The 27,258-nt window shown below is 42.3% G+C and overlaps 2 protein-coding genes across 3 annotated transcripts in view; one reads left to right on the top strand and one right to left on the bottom strand.

Annotated features, from left to right (window-relative positions):
• LOC141914473 (calcium-dependent secretion activator 1-like) overlaps window positions 1-19,201 on the top strand; it is a 49,942-nt gene extending 30,741 nt beyond the window's left edge. For both annotated transcript variants that reach the window (XM_074805699.1, XM_074805698.1), the window contains 15 exons: window positions 552-675; window positions 1,168-1,188; window positions 2,543-2,649; window positions 4,970-4,981; window positions 5,935-5,964; window positions 7,324-7,480; window positions 7,832-7,973; window positions 8,147-8,302; window positions 9,675-9,825; window positions 11,301-11,375; window positions 11,458-11,541; window positions 11,776-11,883; window positions 11,958-12,062; window positions 12,215-12,301; window positions 15,777-19,201. In XM_074805699.1, the coding sequence (XP_074661800.1) occupies window positions 552-675; window positions 1,168-1,188; window positions 2,543-2,649; window positions 4,970-4,981; window positions 5,935-5,964; window positions 7,324-7,480; window positions 7,832-7,973; window positions 8,147-8,302; window positions 9,675-9,825; window positions 11,301-11,375; window positions 11,458-11,541; window positions 11,776-11,883; window positions 11,958-12,062; window positions 12,215-12,301; window positions 15,777-15,878 (1,461 nt within the window). In that variant the 3' untranslated portion in view covers window positions 15,879-19,201. The remainder of the gene's footprint in view (window positions 1-551; window positions 676-1,167; window positions 1,189-2,542; window positions 2,650-4,969; window positions 4,982-5,934; window positions 5,965-7,323; window positions 7,481-7,831; window positions 7,974-8,146; window positions 8,303-9,674; window positions 9,826-11,300; window positions 11,376-11,457; window positions 11,542-11,775; window positions 11,884-11,957; window positions 12,063-12,214; window positions 12,302-15,776) is intronic.
• A 2,333-nt stretch (window positions 19,202-21,534) lies between these two features.
• On the bottom strand, window positions 21,535-26,872 carry LOC141914464 (protein BANP-like). Its single transcript, XM_074805687.1, has 12 exons — window positions 26,793-26,872; window positions 26,365-26,474; window positions 25,949-26,043; window positions 25,484-25,644; window positions 25,035-25,111; window positions 24,892-24,945; window positions 24,543-24,618; window positions 24,219-24,382; window positions 23,367-23,611; window positions 22,318-22,491; window positions 21,909-21,980; window positions 21,535-21,719 (listed from the first exon to the last, which is right to left on the bottom strand). The coding sequence occupies exons 2-12, from the start codon at window positions 26,450-26,452 to the stop codon at window positions 21,624-21,626; spliced, it is 1,302 nt and encodes a 433-aa protein (XP_074661788.1). The 5' UTR covers window positions 26,453-26,474; window positions 26,793-26,872; the 3' UTR covers window positions 21,535-21,623.
• Window positions 26,873-27,258: the final 386 nt, after the last annotated feature.

Genomic DNA, 27,258 nt, shown 5'->3' with positions numbered 1-27,258 from the left:
TGATGTTGTCAGTCAATGTCTGCCCTCCGCTCATTAGTAGAAAACAGTTTTTTGTCTCTGTTGATTTCAGGAATATTTTCGGTAATAATTTTGTTGTATATTTTTTTTGTTTAATCATCATTTTAAAAGTTGTTTTGTAAATGTTTTAAAATGTTTACTAACAATTTGGTCACTCACATGAAAGGGTTATTAGTTTGACCAGTGGTCACTAACTAATTATTTCTTCAATTAGTGACCATTCATTTAGATCAAAGCCACTGTTCCGTGGTGAGACTAATTGACCAACTGACCAGTATGCGGTATACTTGAAATGTTTAACTAACCCTCCCCAAAATATTGAGATTCTATAACTGATTCTAAATTACTCGCGTCGTCTTAATTTTGACTGAATTCCTAATTTAATTTAGTTAAAGAAAGAAGAAAAATAAACAATTTTCATTTAAGTTAAACTTCTTTGGATTTTAAAAATTTCCCAATTTATTTTCAAGAAAATGTTAGAAATGGTGAGAATATTAGACGATGAATATAATCAGTTTATTGAATATTGACAGGTTTTAATGAAGGATATAGTCACTCCTGTTCCTCCTGAAGAGGTCAGAAACGTCATTAAAAAATGTCTGGAAAATGCAGCACTAGTTAACTATACCAGAATATCTGAATATGCAAAAATTGAAGGTAAGTTTTTCTACAAACTCTAGATATTTTTCGGACCCAAATTTGTGAAATTACACCCGGGGCCAGTTTCACGACAAAGTTCAACTCAAATATATGGTTTTTGGTTTAGCATGCTATCTGTTGCTTCATGTTTTCGATGAAGATAATAGATCCAGTTTCTACATTGTCGGTTTATTTGACTAGAGTTGAAATTAGTTCAAACTCTCAAGTCAAATATTAACTATGAACTGTGGAACTGTGGAACTGGGTCCTGAACTGTTGAACTAGGTTCAGTACTGTGGAACTGAGTTCTGAACTGTGGAACTAGGTTCAGTACTGTGGAACTGGGCCCGGAATTGTGGAACTGGGTCCAGAACTGTGGAACTGGGCCCGGAACTGTGGAACTGTTTCCTGGTATTATGTCGTATTTTGATGTGAAACAAGAATTGTATTAAATAACAAGGAATGAGATAAATATTGATAATCTATGATTGTTATTAATTACTCACATAGGTCGAGAACAAGGAAAAAAAGGTGATTTTATTTCCATCGATCAATGTTAGATTCAAATTCATTTTCATATCTGAAATGGTGGATCTAAATAAATCAAACCATGAAAATAAATGAACTATAAGAATCCACCATTAGGATGTTATCTTTTTTAGATTATTCCGATTCGCTTTTTGTAGGTAATTTCTGTATTGCGGGATCAATTACTATGAAATTAAAAAACGAATAGCCATCAACCCTTAATACCGGTTATTACAGAACTCCCCTCCCCCCTCAATACCGGTTACTACAGAACTCCCCTCCCCCTCAATACCGGTTATTACAGAACTCCCCTCCCCCTCAATACCGGTTATTACAGAACTCCCCTCCCCCTCAATACCGGTTATTACAGAACTCCCCTCCCCCTCAATACCGGTTATTACAGAACTCCCCTCCCCCTCAATACCGGTTATTACAGAACTCCCCTCCCCCCTCAATACCGGTTATTACAGAACTCCCCTCCCCCTCAATACCAGTTATTACAGAACTCCCCTCCCCTCTCAATACCGGTTATTACAGAACTCCCCTCCCCCCTCAATACCGGTTATTACAGAACTCCCCTCCCCCCTCAATACCGGTTATTACAGAACTCCCCTCCCCCTCAATACCAGTTATTACAGAACCCTCCCCTCTCAATACCGGTTATTACAGAACTCCCCTCCCCCTCAATACCGGTTATTGCAGAACTCCCCTCCCCCCTCAATACCGGTTATTACAGAACTCCCCTCCCCTTCAATACCGGTTATTACAGAACTCCCCTCCCCCCTCAATACCGGTTATTACAGAACTCCCCTCCCCCCTCAATACCGGTTATTACAGAACTCCCCTCCCCCTCAATACCGGTAACTACAGAACTCCCCTCCCCCTCCCTCTTCATGTTCAGGGTTATTGTACATAGTCTAGTGTAGAGAATCGAGGGACTCAGTCGATATTTTGATTCTGATATTTTACTGATTTATAGCTTTTATTATTTTATCGCAAATTCCTTTTTGAATCGCAATGTTTTTTATGTTTCAACTGTTGATATGTACTGCCACGTTGATTTTGCCATGATTCAATGAAATATGAAATTATTTTATTAAACAGTTCATGCTTTTCATGTATATTGAAATAATAGTTTTAAATGTTTTGTCAGTTTAAAGTGCAGGTTTAACTCACTATACCAGGTTTAACTCACTATACCAGGTTTAACTCACTATACCTGGTTATACCTGGTTAGATAAAGCTGCCGCACTTGTCTTTTGTGAACTGATTTCCTTCTCTATTTCTCACATTTTATGTGTTTTTTTTCTTTCTTTCTCTTTCTTTATTGATGTTTGTGTGTGTGTGTGACGGTCAGACTCATTGTGTAATGATGTATCTTCAGAACGACGTTTAGAAGATATTATACATCTAGCTGAACTGTGTATAGAAGTTCTACAACAGAATGAGGAGCACCACGCTGAGGTAAGACACTGTATTTCATACTGATTTTAATCAAGTTAATAGCTACGTATCAGTGTCCACGGGTCACACGCGCCAACATCCACCATGTCCATGGGTCGCCCGTGCCAACATCCACGGGTCACCCGCGCCAACATCCACGGGTCACCCGCGCCAACATCCACGGGTCACCCGCGCCAACATCCACGGGTCACACGCGCCAACATCCACGGGTCACACGTGCCAACATCCACGGGTCACACGCGCCAACATCCACGGGTCATACGCGCCAACATCCACGGGTCACACGCGCCAACATCCACGGGTCACACGCGCCAACATCCACGGGTCACCCGCGCCAACATCCACGGGTCACCCGCGCCAACATCCACGGGTCACACGCGCCAACATCCACGGGTCACACGCGCCAACATCCACGGGTCACACGCGCCAACATCCACGGGTCACACGCGCCAACATCCACGGGTCACCCGCGCCAACATCCACGGGTCACACGCGCCAACATCCACCATGTCCATGGGTCGCCCACGCCAACATCCACCATGTCCATGGGTCGCCCACGCCAACATCCACCATGTCCATGGGTCGCCCACGCCAACATCCACGGGTCACACGCGCCAATGTCCATGGGTCACCCATGCCAATGTCCATGGGTCACCCGCGCCAACATCCATGGGTCACCCGCGCCAACATCCACGGGTCACCCGCGCCAACATCCACGGGTCACACGCGCCAATATCCACGGGTCACCTGCACCAACATTCACCATGTCCATGGGTCGCCCGCGCCAACATCCACGGGTCACCCGCGCCAATGTCCATGGGTCTTTGGGGCCAATGTCTACAGATCACCCGGGTCAATGTCCACGGACCACCTGGGCCATTGTTCACGGGTCACCCGGGCCAGTATCCACGGGTCCCACAAGTCAATAGGTTAACTGGTAAATACAGTATCTATGGGCGAGCCAGGGTTTCCTAGACGGGTCTCAGCTGAAGTGTTCTCCTCCTCTCAGTGGGTTTAATAGTGCAGCACAAATACCCACAATATGCATTGATATATTATATATATTATACATATATATGTGTGATATAAACACCTGTACTCCTCCCTCCCCCTTTCACCCCCTGCTCCCCCCTCCCTCCACTCCACCCCTCACTCATTGTGAGTATATATATATGATTATTCAATGGAGTTAAATGCAATGTTTGCATGTGGCGAGATATGTACGTTATTTCAGCTCAGTAGAATTAGTCATATGTTTATATAGGGGACTAATCACAAACTGTGTGGAGGGGGTGTCTAATTCTAATCCACTGCTGCTGCTGCTGCTGCTGCTGCTGCTGCTGCTGCCGCTGCTGCTGCCACAGATCTCTATTGAAATGTTGTTATTATTATTATATTTAAAGCGTCGAGATCCACATCAAAAGAGAATTCCTCAGTCACAGGTCAATCAATCATTTTTTGGGTTTTCTAGATTTTTTTATTATTTATCGATTAATTATATACACTTTTTCTTAATATTATTATCATTAATTATAATAATAATAATAATAATTATTATTACTACTCAAGGATTTAACTATTACTAATTCTCATGTGCTATTCATTTAGTTGCGTTTGTTTAAAATGCACCTTGAGAAAAAATAAGCCGTTCCAAAAATCACATCGATTGAATTGTATGAAATAGAGCTTATTCTTTCAATATTTAACATCTCAAACCGAACATAAATTACGCACAGTTTGACCGCCAGTGATGCAGTGTTTTTAATGCATGAAGTTTTCTCATAATATCGCAAAATTTTATTGCATTTTTTTTTCAAAATGTTTGGACGCATGCTACTATGGATAGAGTGTGACTAGTTGAAGGGGGTTCCTGCGGTTGATTCTTATACAGCATAGGTGGCAGCACCTGCTAATATATGCAAATTTATGATAATAGAATTTAAATAGATGAATAACATGGTGTTATGCAGATATCAATCTACAGCCCGGACCCTGTACCCGTGGCCACACTCCACACTATACATGTGTTCAGTGCTTCCCCTGAGACATTCTTAATTGTGAGTTAACTACAAACAAAAATACGCGAGTGAAAGTTTGAAGGGTTGCGAGTTCCAGGCTGCAGATTTATAGCTACACTAGAATAACATAATGTGTAATGTATCTAGAATGTGAATTCAGCATTACAATGATTGTGTGGGGTCAGTGACAGTTCCGACCTCACCACTGGTTCAGACCACACCACAAGTCCATTGTTGCATGTTCTCTCTCTCTCTCTCTCTTTCTATTTCTCATATTTAACGTGTTGTGTCTTTTAATTTAGGGCTTTAAAACGGTGAGTTTTGTCCACACGGTTTTTTCCGTTGCTTGAAAATTTAGAATATTCTATTTCTGCGATTTGGTTTTATTTTTGGTTATTTCTTCTTTGAAAGTAAAAACTCATCACGTTTTGATTAAGTTGTTTTTCTTCGAGGATTAATTTTTGTTTATGAAAAATTTGAAATGTTGACTAAGATACTGTTGGGTGCAAGCGTTTTGCCCGATAAGAGTTCGAAACCACGATGAAAGGGTTTTATATAGAGAGCTCAATTAAGAGGTTTTATTTCAACAAAGTGTTGCTCATCAGATTCCACTGATAATTGAAGAGTTAAATCTCTGACTCAACTGTGGAACATGATATCGAGATATCTGAGAAATATTTACCGGTAAATGTTAAACTCAGGGTGTCCTCGTCAGAAAACATGGACCAACGCTGCAAGACTCCTACGAAAAGTGAGACCAGGCTGAGTTTCTATTAATTGAAAATCGCTGGGCCATAAAATACTGCGAGCAATTTACGAACACTTCCAAAAAGAAATTTCAGTTCTTTTGGGGCTTGTAAAAGAAAAGGTACATTTTGGATATATGATTTAATACTTTTGAATTCATAATTTGAACAAGAAAAAATGTTAAAATTTGTTTAAATTCTTTTTTCATACATCACACATTATTCTATATTATCTGTTAATCGATAGCACTTTTTAAAGTCAAGATTGTAGCTAAATTTTTATAGCCAGAACAAAATGTGTTTTTTAGACATTTTTAAGATGTGTCATGTTTTTCTCACTCTAGTTTCAGTAGGTGCATGTCTCAGAATTAAATAGATTCTATTTTATCAATGAAGAGAGAAAAATTACGGTTGACAAGAGAATTTCACAGAAAAATTTATCCACTCGATAGAAAATAGAAAAAATTTATCGTTAAATTTTTGATGATTCAGAAAATTGCAATGTTGTTGTTTCTTTATAGCCCATAAATCCGAGGAAAATTCGAGCGCGGGTATTTTTTAAAAGATTTCTATTTCGGGAAAAGTTCTCGCTTAAAAAAAGTATCAAGAATTTCAATGATTCTAAGCTGGTTCTGAATCCTGCTGGTTCTGAATCCTGCTGGTTCTGAATCCTGCTGGTTCTGAATCCTGCTGGTTCTGAATCCTGCTACTAATCAAAATCAAGCACAATGTATATGATATTAATTGAATTACTAAATATCTGCTTAATGTTACAGTAGACTCTTGTTTGTCTTGGGACCCGTTAGACCAATTCAAAGAGGATAGAAATGCATGTGATTCCTAAGTTGTTCTAGTAAACTGCTGGGACACATTCTCCTCTGATGCCCCTCGTTGCTGGTATAATTTCACTGCTGGCAATTGGGAACTCAGACAATGATAGTGGGTATTATTAGTGCATATAGTTACCACACCTGACTGGTCACCAGTCACCACACCTGACTGGTCACCAATGATACAAACTTCCAATCTCAGTCAGTCACTACAGCTCAGTGGTCTAGTGGTTAGGACAGAGGACTGGCAACTGAGAGACCCAGGTTCAAATCCCGCTGGGGGCTGCAGCTAGGGTTAGGGTTATGGACAAGCATGGGTTATGAGTTAGGGTTAGCAGGTCCATTTTGGTTGCAAGTTGTTAGGGTTAGCCTCTTACTAAAACAACTTATTACGTTTTATTAGAGAAATTTCTTTTAAAATTTGACTTGATTGGAAAATCCCTGGTCAGACCGAGTCTACTGTGAACACTTAAACCTAAAATAGCTAAATATTGAATTGAGGAAACAATGAATCATTCTGAAGCTTACTGTCAGTGTATGACAACTGTTGCTTACAATAATATTCTGATATTTCTGCTAATTCATATCTTGGGCGATTAAATGATTTAACATATAAATGTGAAGGTTTTGGCAGAAGTTTTTCTCAAGAGTTTATTTGAATTTTAACCAGCACCCAGTATCACACGGACATCGCTTAACACCATCTATAGCCTATCTTACAATTTGTGACCAGCCATAAGATTAAAGAGACTACTTCTGGACTTAAAGGTGATGACTCCAGTTGCACAGTTGTAACTAATGAGTTCATATTTCATTGAAAACTTACAAATTGTTGGTCACTTAGAATTAAAGAATCAATTTCCACAACTGTGGAAGATAGAACTGGAAACTACCAACAAACAGGTTATAATTCAAACTGTGAAACTGAAATTGGAAAAAAACACTAACCATGGAACTGGGATTCAGAGAATTAGAATTCAGTGAACTGGGCTATGGTTGAAATGAAATATACATTGAGTAACGAACGCCCCCTGGTGGTGATACAGAACTGATGATGATTTATTGATATTGATGTTGTAGGCATTTGCTTGGTTTAGTGATTTACTCGTTGAACATGCTGAGATATTCTGGTCACTGTTTGCTGTTGATATGGATGCTGTGTTAGAAGGTCAACCCCCGGATACCTGGGATAGTTTCCCTCTATTCCAATTACTCAATGACTATCTACGCAATGACGGTATGTTATACATTAACTCATTCATTTACAAATTCTCCGGTACATCCCGCCAGATGGCATGCCCGTATCAATACGACTGTTCAACCTAAACGTAGTTCATTCTCGATAATAGCGACACCTGGTGGAATCTCACATGAAATAAGTGGAATTATCTATTGCTGCAGTAGTTAATGTCCTACTGAACACTAGTGACACCTGGTGGTTCCTCACTTGACATAAGTGGAATTCTCTATTGCCGCAGTAACTGTTGTCCTACTGCACACTAGTGACACCTGGTGCATCCTCACTTGCCATGGTCGGCTCTGAGATAACTTGTTTCAATGAGAATTTCTCATTTTTTGTTCGTTTCAGAAAATTTAAACGGTGGTAAATTTCACAACCATTTACGGGATGTTTTTGCACCTCAAGTCGTACGATACGTTGATCTGATGGAGTCTTCAATCGCTCAATCAATTCATAAAGGATTTGAAAAAGAGCGTTGGGAGCCACAAGGGTAAGACCATTACTACAGCAGGGGGGGTAGCCACAAGGGTAAGACCACTACTCCAGTAGGGGGGAGGTAGCCACAAGGGTAAGACCACTACTCCAGTAGGGGGGAGGTAGCCACAAGGGTTGGAACAAAGTTTGTCGTCAAAGTAAAGTGAAATATGGCGATGATTATTTCAGTAATGGATGTGCTACATCTGAGGATATGTTATGGAAATTAGATGCGTTACAGTCGTTTATACGTGATTTACACTGGCCTGAAGAGGTATTCGCTGAACATCTCGATCACCGGTTAAAACTAATGGCTGCTGATATGATTGAAGCTGCAGGAAAGAGGTAAACTTTCAAATCAATTCATTTTATTTAATTGAATTCCTATTACCTTCACCTGAGGTACCTTGATCCGTCGACCCTTTCAGAAAGGATGTCTGTCTCCATAATTCCCCCCATGAGATCATCGAATTGTCTACTAGTGATTTGATCTAAAGATACCTCTAGAAAAGATGTCTCATCTTTCTAGAATAAACTGTTTTAGAAATGAAACTCGGGTTTCTCCAAAAAGTTCAATTTCCATGTACATGTAGTTGCTTCATGTTTTCAAGATGACAACAAAATCAAACTCAACCGTTTTTAGCTTAAAGATTTTCATGAAACTGAACCCAAGTCTGGTTTTAGAGAATGAGGAAACATTGAGTTGATTAGTGAGATGTTATATTGTATTTAAGGATTCGGAATTGCTATTTGAACACATTATACACTGGATCACCCGAAGGTCAACAATGTGTGTTTAAAGAATTTATAACATGCAGCGCGAACTGCCGTGAAAATTGGAGCGTTGAAAAGTGGGCCACATTTTCAATCATTTATACAGAAAAATTGTCACCTCTCATCAAAATTCAGGTTTCAAATTTGAAAATATCTTTGAGATTTGACAGTTTGCTTTATTAAGAATAACCCAGAGTTTATAAAGCTTTTCAACTAATATCATTTATTATGCTTATAACTTCAATAGTATATATACATGTACATGTGCATGTACATGTGCATGTACAGCTTATATAAGGATCTGAATGCATCTATTAAACAATCTAAATACTGTGAACTAACAGAATCTAATTGGCGAAAAGTGTGTTTAATTAATAGCTATCTCTCTCTCTCTCTCATACTGGATGTAACCGTTATTTTCTATAAGTGTTACATTGAACATTTATTTGGCTGCTAAAACAAACATTGAAACTACCTAAAGACTTATTTTATGTTATAAGTGACCATTCTACTTTAGCAGATAATTTCTATCTAAAGGTTTTATATATAGAATGGAAATACAGGGTACAGTGTATCAGAGTACAGTGTATCGGGGTACAGTGTATCGGGGTACAGTGTATCAGGGTACAGTGTATCGGGGTACAGTGTATGATGGATATACAGGTTACAGTGTGATATGTGGTGTGAGAAATGTATTCAATTTGTAATCAGCAAATCATCTCTAACCCCATCAACCATGTACAAGAAACAGACCCTTTTACCCTGCAACCTGATTGGTTGAGACACTTCATCCTGCAATCTGATTGGTTGAGAAGCTTCATCGATCCTGCAATCTGATTGGTTTAGCTATATTAAATTGCACTGTAATTGGTTATGGATGATTTGCTGGGGTAAATTTATGACTGAATAAAGCTGTAATTATTGTCATAATTATGTTTTGTAGGACATTGAAAGCGTTTGAAATGTGGTTAAAGAAAGGCAGTAAAGGAACTGATTACTTATTCCCGATAGAATGCTGTGTAATGATGAATGTGATTATTGATTGTAAGAACCAGGCCTTGAAACTATGCGCCCTCGACAGCGGTGCTGACATGGTGAGACTGTTTCTATATACCCAAATATACTGTTTATTGTTATGAGTAGGTAGTACAGATATATATATATATATATATACACTGGATTCAATTGCGTAATCATAAAACTGGTACCAAGATGAGAAGTCTTGAGACTGATTCAATCTGTTGACCGTGCAACTGGAGTCCAGTGGAATTTATTTCGATTTTTCTGGAGACTGTTAGTTACTCAAAGTGTTTTCACGATGTGTAGTTGATTCTAATCTGAAGTTTATATAGTTTAAATAGAGCTAAAACTTATACAAATTAAAAACAGATTCGATGCACATCTATTGTACCTATTGTACCTATCGTAAATGTGTGTAATTACTTGTATTGCGAGTAGATACAGTTATATTGTAATCAGCAATGTGTTTCTATCCATCACACCTGAACAGCCCCTTATCTCCTCTCTCTCTCTCTCTCTATCTCTCTCTCTCTCTCTCTCTCTCTCTCTCTCTCTCTCTCTCTCTCTCTCTCTCTCTCTCTCTCTCTCTCTCTCTCTCTCTCTCTCTCTCTCTCTCTCTCTCTCTTCTCTCTCTCTCTCTCTCTCTCTCTCTCTCTCTCTCTCTCTCTCTCTCTCTCCCCCTCTCTCTCTCTCTCTCTTACCCACTGAGTGAACACAGTAGTTCATTTATACCTCGGTACTAGAAAAATAGGACTAGTCTTTCACAGGAAACGTGACAAACTTCAGCACTCTGATTCTATAGTTCTGGACGCATAGTTTAACTAATTAACTAATTGAAAATGAACTAATTACTGAGTTACTCAGTTCTATAATGAGTGTTGTTTGGTAGTTTAGACGTGATACTTCAGGTTAAATAGATAGTGTACTTTTATTGTGGTAGAACTATATCCTGCATTAATCCACCACTAGACTTCTCAATCATAGCAGCAGCAGCAGCAGCAGCAGCAGCAGCAGCAGCCCACACACTGACAGACAGACACACTGACAGACAGACAGACACTGACAGACAGACACACAGACAGACACACAAACAGACAGATTCAGACAGACACACAGACATCTCAATTTCTGGAACAGTTGATCTTTGAATCTTTTAATGATATCTCAACCAATTGATAATCAGGCAAACTTCATAATTAGGCAAACCTCAGTTTGACACAACATCCTTTGGACTGGAATTATATCACTACGACGACCAAGGTTTGGATCGAGGGAAAGTTAGTGTTCTGTGTAAAATGATCTAATTTGAGTGGGTACAAGTTGACCGACCGACCGACGGACCGACCGACGGACCGACCGACCGACGGACCGACCGACCGACCGACGGACCGACCGACCGACCGACCGACCGACCGACCGACCGACCGACCGACCGACTGGTGTGTGCGAGCGTGCATTCGGTTGACTGCTGTGATTGTATAGTTTCCTACCACTGCTGTCATTGTTGTCTTGTCTGTACTTTTGAATCTGTTTGATGCTTTATTTTTAGCATCAGTATCACACCAAAATCGAAGAATTCTTAGAAAAAGTACAAGAGCAAATGGCAAAGTCACTTTTAGAGAAGGTTAGTCTCTGAATCATTTATCAAAAGGTCAGATTTAATGAATCAGTGTCTGATTTGTAATATTTGTAATTTTGTTTTAAAGATAATGAGTGTTTTGGAGAATATTCTCGCTAAGCTAGCTCGATACGATGAGGGAAGTTTCTTCTCTTCAATTCTATCTCTTACTGTAAGTATGGCTGCCTCCATAAATACCACTATGACATCGTAAAAATACTCCAGAAAACATCCGTCTGCTTTCATGAAGTCTCCTATGACATCATGAAAGTCGCTAGAAAACAGGACTGCCTCCATAAATCCCCCAATGATGTCATATAATTCATAGTGAAAAGATAAACGAATTGTCTATAGATTGTTTAATGGCCGCCTCCATTAATTCTCACTATGACATCATTTTTTTCAGAAACCTGTCAATGAATTGGGAAAATCTTACGTTGATTTTATGCGAGGAAACGATGAAATTTTACGTCAAAAAATCACGGATGAACTTTACATTCTCAGTATATTTGAGGTAAGTGTGTGTTTATTTATACGGAGAGGTTTTCACACAGAGTATCTATACTGAAACTGATATATGTATTTCAGAAATGGTACGAGATGCAAATGAAAGCTGTTTGTGATTGGTTGAGCGATAGATTAGATATATCATTACATCCATATCAATTAGCTTGTATGATGATTATGGTTAGGGTAAGTAATGTATGTCGGCTATCAGCTATCTCGATCGTCCTACTGCACGCTAGAGACACCTGGTGGATCCTCACTTACCGCAGTAACCTTGCTTGTTCCACATTCTGTAACCGAAGTTAGAGATATAAATTTGTTTATTTTGATGATTTCAGAAATGCTACTCCGGTTTTGAACTTCAAGGTGTTCCAGAAAATGTTCTCAATAGTAAAACTTATCAGACAATTTGTAGCCGCCTTCAGGTGAGTGAATCAGTAGTCAAGGGGTCGGGGTGGTGCAGAGGGTGAGTCAGGGGGAGGTGCGGTGAGTCAGGGGGAGGTGCGGTGAGTCAGGGGGAGGCGCAGTGAGTCAGGGGGAGGTGTGGTGAGTCAGGGGGATGTGCGGTGAGTCAGGGGGAGGTGCGGTGAGTCAGGGGGAGGTGTGGTGAGTCAGGGGGATGTGCGGTGAGTCAGGGGGAGGTGCGGTGAGTCAGGGGGAGGTGTGGTGAGTCAGGGGGATGTGCGGTGAGTCAGGGGGATGTGCGGTGAGTCAGGGGGAGGTGTGGTGAGTCAGGGGGAGGTGTGGTGAGTCAGGGGGATGTGCGGTGAGTCAGGGGGAGGTATGGTGAGTCAGGGGGAGGTGCGGTGAGTCAGGGGGAGGTGTGGTGAGTCAGGGGGATGTGCGGTGAGTCAGGGGGAGGTGCGGTGAGTCAGGGGGAGGTGCGGTGAGTCAGGGGGAGGTGCGGTGAGTCAGGGGGAGGTGTGGTGAGTCAGGGGGATGTGCGGTGAGTCAGGGGGAGGTGCGGTGAGTCAGGGGGAGGTGCGGTGAGTCAGGGGGAGGTGTGGTGAGTCAGGGGGAGGTGTGGTGAGTCAGGGGGAGGTGCGGTGAGTCAGGGGGAGGTGTGGTGAGTCAGGGGGATGTGCGGTGAGTCAGGGGGAGGTGTGGTGAGTCAGGGGGAGGTGCGGTGAGTCAGGGGGATGTGAGGTGAGTCAGGGGGAGGTGCGGTGAGTCAGGGGGATGTGCGGTGAGTCAGGGGGAGGTGCGGTGAGTCAGGGGGAGGTGTGGTGAGTCAGGGGGATGTGCGGTGAGTCAGGGGGAGGTGTGGTGAGTCAGGGGGAGGTGCGGTGAGTCAGGGGGATGTGTGGTGAGTCAGGGGGATGTGCGGTGAGTCAGGGGGAGGTGCGGTGAGTCAGGGGGAGGTGTGGTGAGTCAGGGGGAGGTGCAGTGAGTCAGGGGGATGTGTGGTGAGTCAGGGGGATGTGCGGTGAGTCAGGGGGAGGTGCGGTGAGTCAGGGGGAGGTGCGGTGAGTCAGGGGGCGGTGAGTCAGGGGGATGTGTGGTGAGTCAGGGGGAGGTGCGGTGAGTCAGGGGGAGGTGCGGTGAGTCAGGGGGATGTGTGGTGAGTCAGGGGGAGGTGCGGTAAGTCAGGGGGAGGTGCGGTGAGTCAGGGGGAGGTGCGGTGAGTCAGGGGGAGGTGTGGTGAGTCAGGGGGAGGTGTGGTGAGTCAGGGGGATGTGCGGTGAGTCAGGGGGAGGTGCGGTGAGTCAGGGGGAGGTGCGGTGAGTCAGGGGGAGGTGCGGTGAGTCAGGGGGAGGTGCGGTGAGTCAGGGGGATGTGTGGTGAGTCAGGGGGATGTGCGGTGAGTCAGGGGGAGGTGCGGTGAGTCAGGGGGAGGTGCGGTGAGTCAGGGGGAGGTGCGGTGAGTCAGGGGGAGGTGCGGTGAGTCAGGGGGAGGTGCGGTGAGTCAGGGGGATGTGCGGTGAGTCAGGGGGAGGTGCGGTGAGTCAGGGGGATGTGCGGTGAGTCAGGGGGAGGTGCGGTGAGTCAGGGGGAGGTGCGGTGAGTCAGGGGGAGGTGCGGTGAGTCAGGGGGAGGTGCGGTGAGTCAGGGGGAGGTGCGGTGAGTCAGGGGGATGTGCGGTGAGTCAGGGGGAGGTGCGGTGAGTCAGGGGGAGGTGCGGTGAGTCAGGGGGAGGTGCGGTGAGTCAGGGGGAGGTGCGGTGAGTCAGGGGGAGGTGCGGTGAGTCAGGGGGAGGTGCGGTGAGTCAGGGGGATGTGCGGTGAGTCAGGGGGAGGTGCGGTGAGTCAGGGGGAGGTGCGGTGAGTCAGGGGGAGGTATGGTGAGTCAGGGGGAGGTGCGGTGAGTCAGGGGGAGGTGCGGTGAGTCAGGGGGAGGTGCGGTGAGTCAGGGGGAGGTGTGGTGAGTCAGGGGGAGGTGCGGTGAGTCAGGGGGAGGTGCGGTGAGTCAGGGGGAGGTGTGGTGAGTCAGGGGGAGGTGTGGTGAGTCAGGGGGATGTGCGGTGAGTCAGGGGGAGGTGCGGTGAGTCAGGGGGAGGTGCGGTGAGTCAGGGGGAGGTGCGGTGAGTCAGGGGGAGGTGCGGTGAGTCAGGGGGAGGTGCGGTGAGTCAGGGGGATGTGCGGTGAGTCAGGGGGAGGTGCGGTGAGTCAGGGGGAGGTGCGGTGAGTCAGGGGGAGGTGCGGTGAGTCAGGGGGAGGTGTGGTGAGTCAGGGGGAGGTGCGGTGAGTCAGGGGGAGGTGTGGTGAGTCAGGGGGAGGTGCGGTGAGTCAGGGGGAGGTGCGGTGAGTCAGGGGGAGGTATGGTGAGTCAGGGGGAGGTGCGGTGAGTCAGGGGGAGGTGTGGTGAGTCAGGGGGATGTGCGGTGAGTCAGGGGGAGGTATGGTGAGTCAGGGGGAGGTGCGGTGAGTCAGGGGGAGGTGTGGTGAGTCAGGGGGATGTGCGGTGAGTCAGGGGGAGGTGCGGTGAGTCAGGGGGAGGTGCGGTGAGTCAGGGGGAGGTGTGGTGAGTCAGGGGGAGGTGCGGTGAGTCAGGGGGAGGTGCGGTGAGTCAGGGGGAGGTATGGTGAGTCAGGGGGAGGTGCGGTGAGTCAGGGGGAGGCGCAGTGAGTCAGGGGGATGTGCGGTGAGTCAGGGGGAGGTGCGGTGAGTCAGGGGGAGGTGCGGTGAGTCAGGGGGAGGTATGGTGAGTCAGGGGGAGGTGCGGTGAGTCAGGGGGAGGCGCAGTGAGTCAGGGGGATGTGTGGTGAGTCAGGGGGAGGTGTAGTGAGTCAGGGGGAGGTGCGGTGAGTCAGGGGGAGGTGCGGTGAGTCAGGGGGAGGTGCGGTGAGTCAGGGGGAGGTGCGGTGAGTCAGGGGGATGTGCGGTGAGTCAGGGGGAGGTGCGGTGAGTCAGGGGGATGTGCGGTGAGTCAGGGGGAGGTGCGGTGAGTCAGGGGGAGGTGCGGTGAGTCAGGGGGAGGTGCAGTGAGTCAGGGGGAGGTGTGGTGAGTCAGGGGGAGGTGCGGTGAGTCAGGGGGAGGTGTGGTGAGTCAGGGGGATGTGCGGTGAGTCAGGGGGAGGTGCGGTGAGTCAGGGGGAGGTGTGGTGAGTCAGGGGGAGGTGTGGTGAGTCAGGGGGATGTGCGGTGAGTCAGGGGGAGGTGCGGTAAGTCAGGGGGAGGTGCGGTGAGTCAGGGGGAGGTGCGGTGAGTCAGGGGGAGGTGTGGTGAGTCAGGGGGATGTGCGGTGAGTCAGGGGGAGGTGCGGTGAGTCAGGGGGCGGTGCAGTAAGTCAGGGGGAGGTGCGGTAAGTCAGGGGGAGGTGCGGTGAGTCAGGGGGAGGTGCGGTGAGTCAGGGGGAGGTGCAGTAAGTCAGGGGGAGGTGCGGTGAGTCAGGGGGAGGTGCGGTGAGTCAGGGGGAGGTGATTCTATACCGACCACTCATTTATATATTTTATCGCTGTAGGTTGAAGAAGCGACTCAGTCTGTGACACAAGAGGGCAGTAGTAGTCGTACCACGTTCCTGAGCAACGGTTCCGCACGAGGAGCGAGCTCCGATTCTGATTAGACATTATTGTTCATTACCATGGTAACGACTGACATGATGTAAATAGAATCTGTCATCTGTAGAGATCTGATTGATTTGTTTAGCAGCAGCTGTAGCAAAATTTTGGTAGCTTAAATCTTTATTGTTAAACTCAACACACGACAGTCTTTCATCTGGAGCCACCCCATTTGGCTCAATGGAGCAACCCTCTTCCCACAATGAACCCTGTACCTTCAAACTGTTCATCTCAATTTATCTCATGGAATATAGATCTTTAATTTACTGCCAAATATTTACCAAGGTTACTGGTAACTCCAAGCTACCGTAACTCTACGACTACCAGTAACTCTATGGCTACCGGTAACTCTATGGCTTCCGGTAACTCTATGGCTACCGGTAACTCTATGGCTACCGGTAACTCTATGACTACCGGTAACTCTATGGCTACCGGTAACTCTTACTATGGCTCTACTTACCTAATATTCTAGATACATTTTTTGTTAATTTTTAGCTTTATTTGTTTACAACTAAAGAAAGATTAAAAAAAAGATCTTTGTATGTCACTAATTTTATAGCATTGTGCAATACTTAGCTTATATCTTATTATTTTGAGAAACAGTATTACTAATGTACCCCCCGCCTGCCCCCTGGTGAGCTCATGTAGAACTCAAAGAACCCTCATACTTATTTTGAGATTGTTATCACCACTAGTCAAACTAGATAAAGTCCCCTTGGAAATACGTGCGCATCAACAATGGCTTAGGTTAAAATTCATTTTTAAAATGAATCAGTTTTTTATATCTATAACGAATGCTTTTGTATTTTTCATTATCGCGCAACAATGCTTTCCGTTTATCGTGTAATAATTATCATTACCGTAACTTAGCAACTTATATACGATGGTTTAAGTGTGCGGCATTGTTGAAATAATGGATGATTAATCAAATATTTAAATGGAAGTTAATATATGCGTACAGTACATCTCGCTTGAGTTATTGACAAAATCACGATAACCTTATCAATATTCATGAAGTCCAGTTGTAACTTACGAATAAATTATGCAAATTATTTGCGACTGTATATATTTGAATGTAATACACGGAATGTAATACGGCGTATTACAGCGTAATATGTAAATGATAGCTCTATCTATATCAGTGTATAAATCAGTAATATCTAAATAATCTTCCTTTCTCTCTCTCCAACAAACCTTACAACTGTCAGGTCAAATATTCTATAAACCATTGTCGCTCTCTCAAACGTATAAAACCTGATCACTTTTTCGACAAATAGCGATAAAAACAGAGGTTGTAAGTACTATGTACCATTATATAATAATCCTGGTTTAATATTTGAGGAGCAGCTGATTATATTTATTCATCGATGAATTGTATGATTGTTTGTTATAGAGGCCCATAGTTAACTAGATCACTGAGAGACCCGCTATAGATTCAGGGTGTATTTAATCAAGCTGTATAATCTGATGCTAGGTTTTTTTTTATCATGATTAATGTAACTGCTATAACGACTAACCCTAGATTTATGGCTAATATAGCGCCACCTATAACTGATTGTATGAGTTAGTTTTGATAGCGATCTAGTTTTTACACGATGAACCCGAATGTTTGTTACGTTTATTCAAAAACTGGTTTGATAGATTTAGATCCGGTTTAAGGATTTATCCGTGGAGGTAACTTTGATACCTGGTCTATAAAACCAGGCCCAGGTTTAAGATGAAAGATCCCGAATGTTGTTTTGTTTTTGATAATCATTCCTGGGTTTGAATCAACTACATTCCATTGAATTCTATTGAAGATAATTCCACAAAAACAATAAAAATCCCACCGAATTTTTATCATTTCTCACATATTTTGCTGTAGCCTGTTTTTTACATAATATATTCGTTCGCTTTTCTAGAAATGAATCTGATCACCGATTTTGGAAAAGAGCGTAAAGATCTGTTTTTCTAGATTTTTGTTATAGTTTTTTTTTAGGAAAAGTTTTCATCTAAAAAATCTTGTTTGTTTTCACAGATAAAAAGCAATATATTGTATTTACAACAAAACAATTTATTCAAGATATTCAGTAAATATTTGATATAGATTTATCTAGTCATTTTAAAAGTGCAGTTTAATAGTAAGTAGAGTTGAGATAGTCACGCTGTATAGAACCACATATTCAATCTTTACAAACTATCAATTATTGTAGTTACAAGCTTTGATCAGTTTTTGTTTCTTTGCAATAAACACTTTTTGTGCAATATAGACTCGATAATGTACAGCCACACTTATAAACATAGGTATATTCAATCAGTAGCTGTATGATTCACTGATTGCTGATTGATACCTACGTAGATATGGGTCTTACTGAATATATCTTTCACCAGGGATGAGATGATGTACAGTCTTTAACTATGTAAACAGTTACAAGTCTTATGACTAGTATTATTTAAGTCTATTGGCTATAGAAATGAGGAGGTGTTAGGCTGGTCACAAATCTGAAGTATTGACTGTGCAACTTTGTCCCGAGGTCGAAGGACGGTTCCAAAATTCAGAATTCGAACCCGTCTCATCGGGCAGTGGAAGATTTATCTTCAAATGACTCGAATCAAAATGTCATCGATGCTTGACCCAGGAGATTTCTGAATGTGAGTTCAGATACTGAAACCATGGAGTCTAAACTGTGGAATTAGATTCTTACAATCATAATAATATATTGAGTTACTAGTCATGAAACCAGTTTAAACATTTTGTTGACAGAAGTTTTTCAAATATTAGATGTTATAGATGATAGGATGAACTGAAAATTCACTTCTCACTCACAACAAAAGTGATCTACTATTTTTTCCTTCCATTTGTTAAATCACACTGTTTGTAACTAGTTAATGTTGAAATCATGTATTTGTGGTTCGTATTGAAAACTCTGGTCAACTCCGTACAGCTAGGCTTCAGTCAAAACGATCTGTCTCTTATTGCAGACCGGTAAAATTCTAGCCCGAGTCAAATACTGAGTAAGAGTTTGTGAAATACAGTAGACTCTTTCTCTTACTGCAGTTAAGACCGGTAAATTATTTGTGAAATATAGTCGTCCCACTCGGTTGAACCAGTGAAATTGGAAAATAGCTATGACCATTGATTAATGCTTTCATCATGTACATGTATTTTACTGCAATTAATGTATAAATTTATTCAATTGAAGCAAACATTGTTAACAAAACCAAATACAAAACAATATTATTGACTGTAGAAACGGGATATAACTGAATATATTGTTGTACATTTAAACTTCATGTGATTTCAAATTGTACTCTATGTGTTAATTATAATTATTATTAATATTATTATTATGGAAATAAATTCTAATCTAACGGTTCAACAGAAAATATCAGTGTGGAATTTTTCATTTGGATGATCAGTGTACACAGGTGTTAAACCGTGAGGATGGAGCCCTTCATCCATAGATGGTACATATAGGGCCTACAAAATGGGAAATACAGATATATTCGCCATCTATTGGAATTTTGCTGAACTAGCAAACTTTTGGAATTGACAATATAGAAATTTTGAATGAACCATACTTTCACATGCGCCATCTATCGAAAATGTAGAATATTGACAGATGTAGTGCTGGGAGGAGGAAAGATAAACCGCTGTAATGGGTTCGAACTCGGTCTATTGTTACTGATTCAGAGTGGTCCTGATGCTGAATAGAGGATGTACAGGGGTGTCCCGGGTTCGAGAACCAGTAATTACTGATATTGGTTCAGTATTCCTGCTGCTGAATAGAGGATGTACAGGGGTGTCCCGGGCTCGAACCCAATGATTACTGATACTGATTCAGAGCGGTCCTGATGCTGAATAGAGGATATACAGGGGTGTCCCGGGCTCGAACCCAGTAATTACTGATACTGATTCCTGATGCTGAATAGAGGATGTACAGGGGTGCCCCGGGCTCGAACCCAATGATTACTGATACTGATTCAGAGCGGTCCTGATGCTGAATAGAGGATGTACAGGGGTGCCCCGGGCTCGAACCCAGTAATTACTGACACAGATTCCGAGTGGTCCTGATGTGCGAACCCAGTAATTACTAATTATGAGTTGTACTGATGCTGAATAGAGGATGAACAGGGGTGTCCCGGGCTCGAACCCAGTAATTACTGAAACTGATTCAGAGTGGTCCTGATGCTGAATACAGGATGTACAGGGGTGTCCCGGGCTCGAACCCAGTAATTACTGATACTGATTCACGTGGTCCTGATGCTGAATAGAGGATGTACTTGGGAGTACAGGCCGTACGGTGCTGCCGCTATGCTCATCGTTAGCGGAATTTTCATACACTAACTAAGGTCACCTCTGGCAATCGATGTGCCCTGCGTAACCCTAGCTTGCCAGAGTTGACTAACGTTAGTGTATGAAAATCACGCTAACGATGAGCATAGCGGCAGCACCATACGGTGAAATGTTTATATCTCAACAATAGTGATGCTGAATAGATGATGTACAGGGGTGTCCCGGGTTCGAATCCATTAATTACTGATACTGGTTCAGTGGTCCTGATGCTGAATAGAGGATGTACGGAGGTGTCCCGGGTTCGAACCCAGTAATTACTGATACTGGTTCAGCGTGATCCTGATACTAAATAGAGGATGTACAGGGGTGTCCCGAGTTCGAATCCATTAATTACTGATACTGGTTCAGTGGTCCTGATGCTGAATAGAGGATGTGCGGAGGTGTTCCGGGTTTGAACCCAGTAATTACTGATACTGATTCAGAATGGTGCTGATGCTGTATAGAGGATGTACAGGGATGTCCCGGGTTCGAACCCTGTGATTACTGATACTGATTCAGAGCGGTCCTGATGCGGAATAGAGGATGTACAGGGGTTTGCCGCCCGTACGGTGCTGCCGCTATGCTCATCGTTAGCGGAATTTTCATACACTAACTAAAGTCACCTCTGGCAATCGATGTGCCCTCCGTAACCCTAGCTTGCCAGAGTTGACTAACGTTAGTGTATGAAAATCCCGCTAACGATGAGCATAGCGGCAGCACCATACGGTGAAATGTTAATATCAACAAAAGTGATGCTGCATAGAGGATGTACAGGGGTGTCCCGGGTTCGAACCCAGTAATTACTGATACTGATTCAGAGCGGTCCTGATGCTGAATAGAGGATGTACAGGGGTAGTTCCGGCCGCACGGTGCTGCCGCTATGCTCATCGTTAGCGGAATTTTCATACACTAGCTAAAGTCACCTCTGGCAATCGATGTGCCCTCCGTAACCCTAGCTTGCCAGAGTTGACTAACGTTAGTGTATGAAAATCCCGCTAACGATGAGCATTGCGGCAGCACCATACGGTGAAATGTTGATATCAACAAAAGTGATGCTGAATAGAGGATGTACAGGCTGTCCCGGGTTCATACCCAGTAATTACTGATACTGATTCAGAGTGGTCCTGATGCTGAATAATACATCAATTTTATGCAATATTGAAAAGAAATTAGATGTGAAAACTATATTAATCAGCTTGATGACGACTCAGTGACCAGTTTATTCCAATATAGGTTTGAAACTGGTTGATCCTCTCTCCTCGTGGTTCAAGGGTTCTCATCATCTAATTCCCTGGTATTCTTAGACACATACAACAAGCATGAAAACAATGTTTAATGTTTCTTTAACACTTGATACTAATAAAACTTTATTAAACAAAGACTCGATAACTGTTCATAGAAACATATCACACGAATACCAACAATAAAACTTAATTTAATCATCTGGACAAGGTTTAATATGAACACTTTCTGTAATACCATCATTAGATGTCAATGAAACGGTTACGCGATTGTTGCTACCAGGGTCATCCTGAAAATACATCCATAAATATCATCATTAATGGTTCCACCAGTTGAACAGTAAGAGTTCTCATCAGTGAACTCACAGCTGATGATGATGATGATGATGATGATGATGATGATGATGATGATGATGGTGATGATGATGTAATTGTACCTGATTTTGAAGTGAATGATGATGATGATGATGTAATTGTACCTGATTTTGAAGCGAATGCTGATGATGCATTGCATCAGTTTGACTCATCGATACAGCTACATCCTGAATATGCTGCAAATATAGAAACCAACACATGAAATACTGAGCACTAAACTTCCTTAGTTCCTTCTGTCATATCATCACCTCGCATGGTACCATGATCCACCTTGTGTGGAGCCATCCTCCTGCAGTAACATTGATCCCTCTGGTCCATCGATCCACCTTGTGTGGAGCCATCCTCCTGCAGTACCATTGATCCCCCTGGTATGGAGCCCACCTCCTGCAGAACCATCGATCCCCTGGTATGGAGCCCTCCCCCTGCAGTACCATTGATCCCCTGGTATAGAGCCCTCCTCCTGCAGTACCATTGATCCCCCTGGAATGGAGCCCACCTCCCTGTGGTACATACCTGTATAACCTGATCTCCGTGTAATATCTGTATCTGATGAGTTTGTTGTAATTGTGCTAACTGTTCTGGAGTTGCGTGTAGCACCTGTATTTCACCAGTCGTTGATAGATCCTGATTCTGTAGGGTACAAGTCACATTCTGGTGCTGCATTTCTAAACCGCTGTGAACCTGACCCTAAAATCAGCGTAAACACTTACTGAAAGACCTATAGTAATTTCAACTAATCATCACTCTGATCCAGTGAGTGAGTTAAGAGTTTAATTCTGAACTCTGATGGAGTCCCGTGTCTATATTAGTTCATAGAAATTCCGCTATCGTTACTCATAGGGGCAGCACCGAACGGTTCAGATCTTATTAAGCCTAGCTAATCTACTGTGGCATGTGAGGAATACAGATATCTTTTCTGAGTCAAACTTCTTTAATTGTTCAACGTAATTAGTTTAAACATGAATAATTGCATCATCGCAATAGCTTTACAAAGGAGAATCCGCGTATAAAATCGATTTTTTAATGGAACTATTTTAAGTGAATGCATTCAGCATCCTCCGGTAAAGCGGCAGACTCGCATGCCACAGGAAGAATTTTTAGCAAATTAAATTTTATTTTCGAAGACCATCAAATGTATATTAATCGATATTCTAATAACGGAGTATCTTGCATTTTCTCCAGACTAATGAATTTCCTTCATCATAACTGTAATATATTAATTGTTAACTTAAAACTGATCAACATATTATATCAAATAATATTTTCACTAAACCAAAGTCAAAAACTTTTCAGATAACTCGTCAATAAAAAAATAGGTAGCATTTTTCAGCACTTATTGACGGTTTGTGAAAATTAAGCCTAAATAGAGCAACACACAAGTTGACTTGCTACAATGCATATCAGGATCAAGTTTAATAGTGGAGAGTATGGATGAAGTTAACTCTTGAGTTTAGTTCTCATTTTAAATGAGTTAACTCACAACTGTGGAAGTGGATCGAGTAACTGTGGAAGTGGATCCAGTAACTGTGGAAGTGTATAATTGAGTTGCAGTATTTTAGTACCTGATGAATTCTGAGATCATCCTCATCGTTCTGCATTGAATCCTCGTCACTGTTCATAGATGCAGCATCTGAATGAGTTCCTAATATCTGATGTGTATAATACGGATTCTTTCCTCTAAATGCTTTCACCGACAACGATTGACCCCGCACTTTACGCCGGAACGCAGTCCGACATTTCGAATCAATATTTAGCTTTATCCGATGCCAATCATTTTCAGAAATACCGAAACGTTGTATTAAATGACCTAGAAACAGATAGAAAATATTCATGAACTAGAGAAACAAGATTGAAGAACCAATATAGGATTCAATCTGTAGCCTGGACCCTCACCCGGCACCCTCAGACCTTCGCCCCCCTCACCCGGCACCCTCAGACCTTCACTCCCCTCACCCTGCACCCTCAGACCTTCACGCCCCTCACCCAGCACCCTCAGACCTTCACGCCCCTCACCCTGCACCCTCATACCTTCACCCCCCTCACCCAGCACCCTCAGACCTTCACCCCCCTCACCCGGCACCCTCAGACCTTCACGCCCCTCACCCAGCACCCTCAGACCTTCACGCCCCTCACCCTGCACCCTCATACCTTCACGCCCCTCACCCAGCACCCTCAGACCTTCACCCCCCTCACCCGGCACCCTCAGACCTTCACCCCCTCACCCTGCACCCTCATACCTTCACCCCCCTCACCCAGCACCCTCAGACCTTCACGCCCCTCACCCAGTACCCTCAGACCTTCACCCCCTCACCCGGCACCCTCAGACCTTCACCCCCCTCACCAAACCCCCTCAGACCTTCACGCCCCTCACCCTACACCCTATCAGTTAAAACTAATATCCAGAATAAACTTACATCTGATTCCATAAATGAAAAGTGGATCTAATTGTTTCTTGCCATGTTTACCCTGACCAGAGAGATTAGACATCGCCTGCGTATCGCGATCAAATAGATAATCTAACATCGTTAAAGCCATTTTCTCCGCTGTTCGACAATTTGAATGAATATGTAACATATCGCTGTAAATAAGAGACAAAGAGGACCTCTTTTAGCTGAAGGTTAATCATTCAAATATCATATACAATGACCTCTCGTTGAAAGAGGCCTATTCAAAATTTTGTGATAATTTAAGTCGATGATTCAATTAGTTGATAATGGAAATAGGGCATAGTTAGTTACCTGTGAGATATCGGAACCCGAACTCTCATTTCAGGATTAGTGTCATCACCGAGCCAACTTCCATTAGGATAATCCTCTAAAACAGATTAAACGGATAATCCTCTATCAAATGGATAATCCTCCTCTTAAAATATTCTGATGAGAATGTATCGAATGAAACATCAGGTTCAGTTTGGTTTCATTTCAGTCATGAATTAAACTCGTCATGAACTGTTTGAATGACAATAAACATGAATTCAATGAAACCAACTGAAACTTCATGTACCGCGGTATCTGATATCTGACCATCACGACTGTGACATACACATCACAGCAGGCATGACTAGACAGAGATGACAAGAGTTATTACCTTCACAATTCAATGTGATCAAAGTGACATTCGGTCCAAGGCCACGATTTGTATCTAAACAAAAATAACACAATTTTCATCAAATGACAACAAAATCGGATCAAAATGTGGAACATGAAAAGTTGATGAAATTGATTATTTACCTGAATGTGTTTTAGGAGGTAAACCGACTAATAAAGTGCCTTTAGAAGCTCGACCTACCGGAGACGTTCCAGTAGTGCTGAAAATATTCAGAGAAATGACAGTTTTTTCTGACTTTCAGGGACGCGAAGTCAGGATCAGATCCATAGCTAAATAAGACCATCAATATTCAAACTGTTTTTAGATACAACCCAGATAACAGTCTGAATACCAGTCGTTGTTACGGTTTCGTACAACGTCTGACGCTCAAGTATCATATAGAGGTTTACTCCTGTTATTTGCAATGCAACAACTGATTTTAGTGTCAAATCAAACCTTTGTACTCAAATTAGTTACCTTACTGAGAAGTTTGTTAAACTATGTTTGACTATCCGCTGTTCAACTTTAGAGCAACTGAACTGAACAGCTCGGTCCGGGACTCAAACAACTCAACCCCTGATTATTTATTTACCTGACAATTGGTGATGTTGAATTATTATCTTGTTTTAAAAGTGAATGAATTTGTTCAACTTTCTCTTCTAAATATTTCGTTCTAACGTTGATCATTTCGACCTTGTTTTCGATACAATCGAGTCTTAAACAAATCGCTTTGTTTATGTTGAACAGAATTTGCTGAAAAATTTAAAATGGGTAAATATTATTCCAAGGTTTAGAGAGATACGATTGGACAATGTTTTAGAACTCGGATGAAAGTAAACAATTCTGAGTTCTGTTTCACAATTATGAGACAATTTTAACTAAATCAAAGGTTATTACAATTTTTGAGGTAAGAAAATACACAGTTAAACATTTTACAAAACTAAGAATTGTGAAACTGTAAAATTTACAAGTTTTTTCTTTCTAATTTTTAAGGGTAAGACAAATAGAGTAAATGCTTAAGAATTGTAAAATGAACTGAGATGAAAGTAATTTGTACCTTAATAGACTGATCAGTTGAGTGTTCATTGTCTAATGCACATGTTTCCACCTCGACACAAATCCTCTTATGATCAGGTTCCCCAAGACCATCGTCTTTATTTGTTACAAAATTAAATCAAAAGTTACGAAATGAAGAAAATCAGAACTTGAGCAAAATGACGCTGGTATCTAACAAATAGTTGTAGTTTAAATATTTGATTACTCTCAAATCTAAAAGTATTAAACCTTATGTTGAATGTTGATAACAACAAGTTATTTATCTTAATTATTCTTACTTGATAAATTTCTATAATTCATATTACACAATTTATCAAACTTAATTTGTTTTATTTTGGAATAAATGCATTTTCAAGATCAAGAAAATGAAACCTTCCAGGATAAATTCATAATAATATATATGCTAAAAGTTTTTACCATGCTGATGAATATTGCTACTATTTTCAGGGCTGTTACTAGTTAAAACAATTAATTGCTCTTCACATGGAACCATCTCCGATTCCATCTTTTTACCAGTAAAAAGTGCGCTATAAATATACAACATTTAATCATCCATTTAATTTATACAAAAATTGATAACACTCGAATGAGCTTAAGAAATAAACAATTATTTTTGTACAATAAATCTAAATTGAATTTGTGTGATTGCGCAATACCGATTTTCTAAAATGTAAACTGATGTTTACTGCCCGAAACGACAGTAGTTCCTATCGACCCGCCCGTGGTTCGCTGACATAAACAGCTCAATTCAAAACCTCCCAAAATCAGTTAAGTGGTCATATTTCATGTACGGCTTGTACAGAAAAGATGTCATTGTTTGTGATATAAATTTCTTAAAAACTTACTTGTGGCAAGTAAACTTTTGAAATCACGCAATTTGTCGAGAGATTTCAACGGTAATGGCGTCTTTCAACGCGAGAAACTACGTGACGTAGCGAGAGTTCACGTGACCTAGGCGGCTGTTGAATGTAGAGTGAAACCTCCTGCGGTAAGGTCTTAAATAATTTGAAATTTTACTTAACACAATTCAATAATATCTGTAATTGATAGCGCACCTAATGATCATTGAATAACAAATTCAGATTCTCTGTATTCAACAAAATGAACACCGACGTTTTGTTTTAATGTACAGTTCGGCCGAACGGTGGCAGCAGTTGACGGTATATGATATTTGGCGGTTTTTTCGGGCTGTTTCGACCCGATATTTTAAAATCATCTAAATGCGTTCGATCTAATTTCAAATTGCTATATATTTTTTCCGATTTGGCAAAGTGAACGATACAGTTGTTCAAAGAATCAGCCATCCTCGCG

Source organism: Tubulanus polymorphus, unplaced genomic scaffold (assembly GCF_964204645.1).
Source record: "Tubulanus polymorphus unplaced genomic scaffold, tnTubPoly1.2 scaffold_25, whole genome shotgun sequence".
NCBI lineage: Eukaryota > Metazoa > Nemertea > Palaeonemertea > Tubulaniformes > Tubulanidae > Tubulanus > Tubulanus polymorphus.
This window is presented reverse-complemented; position numbering and strand designations above follow the sequence as displayed.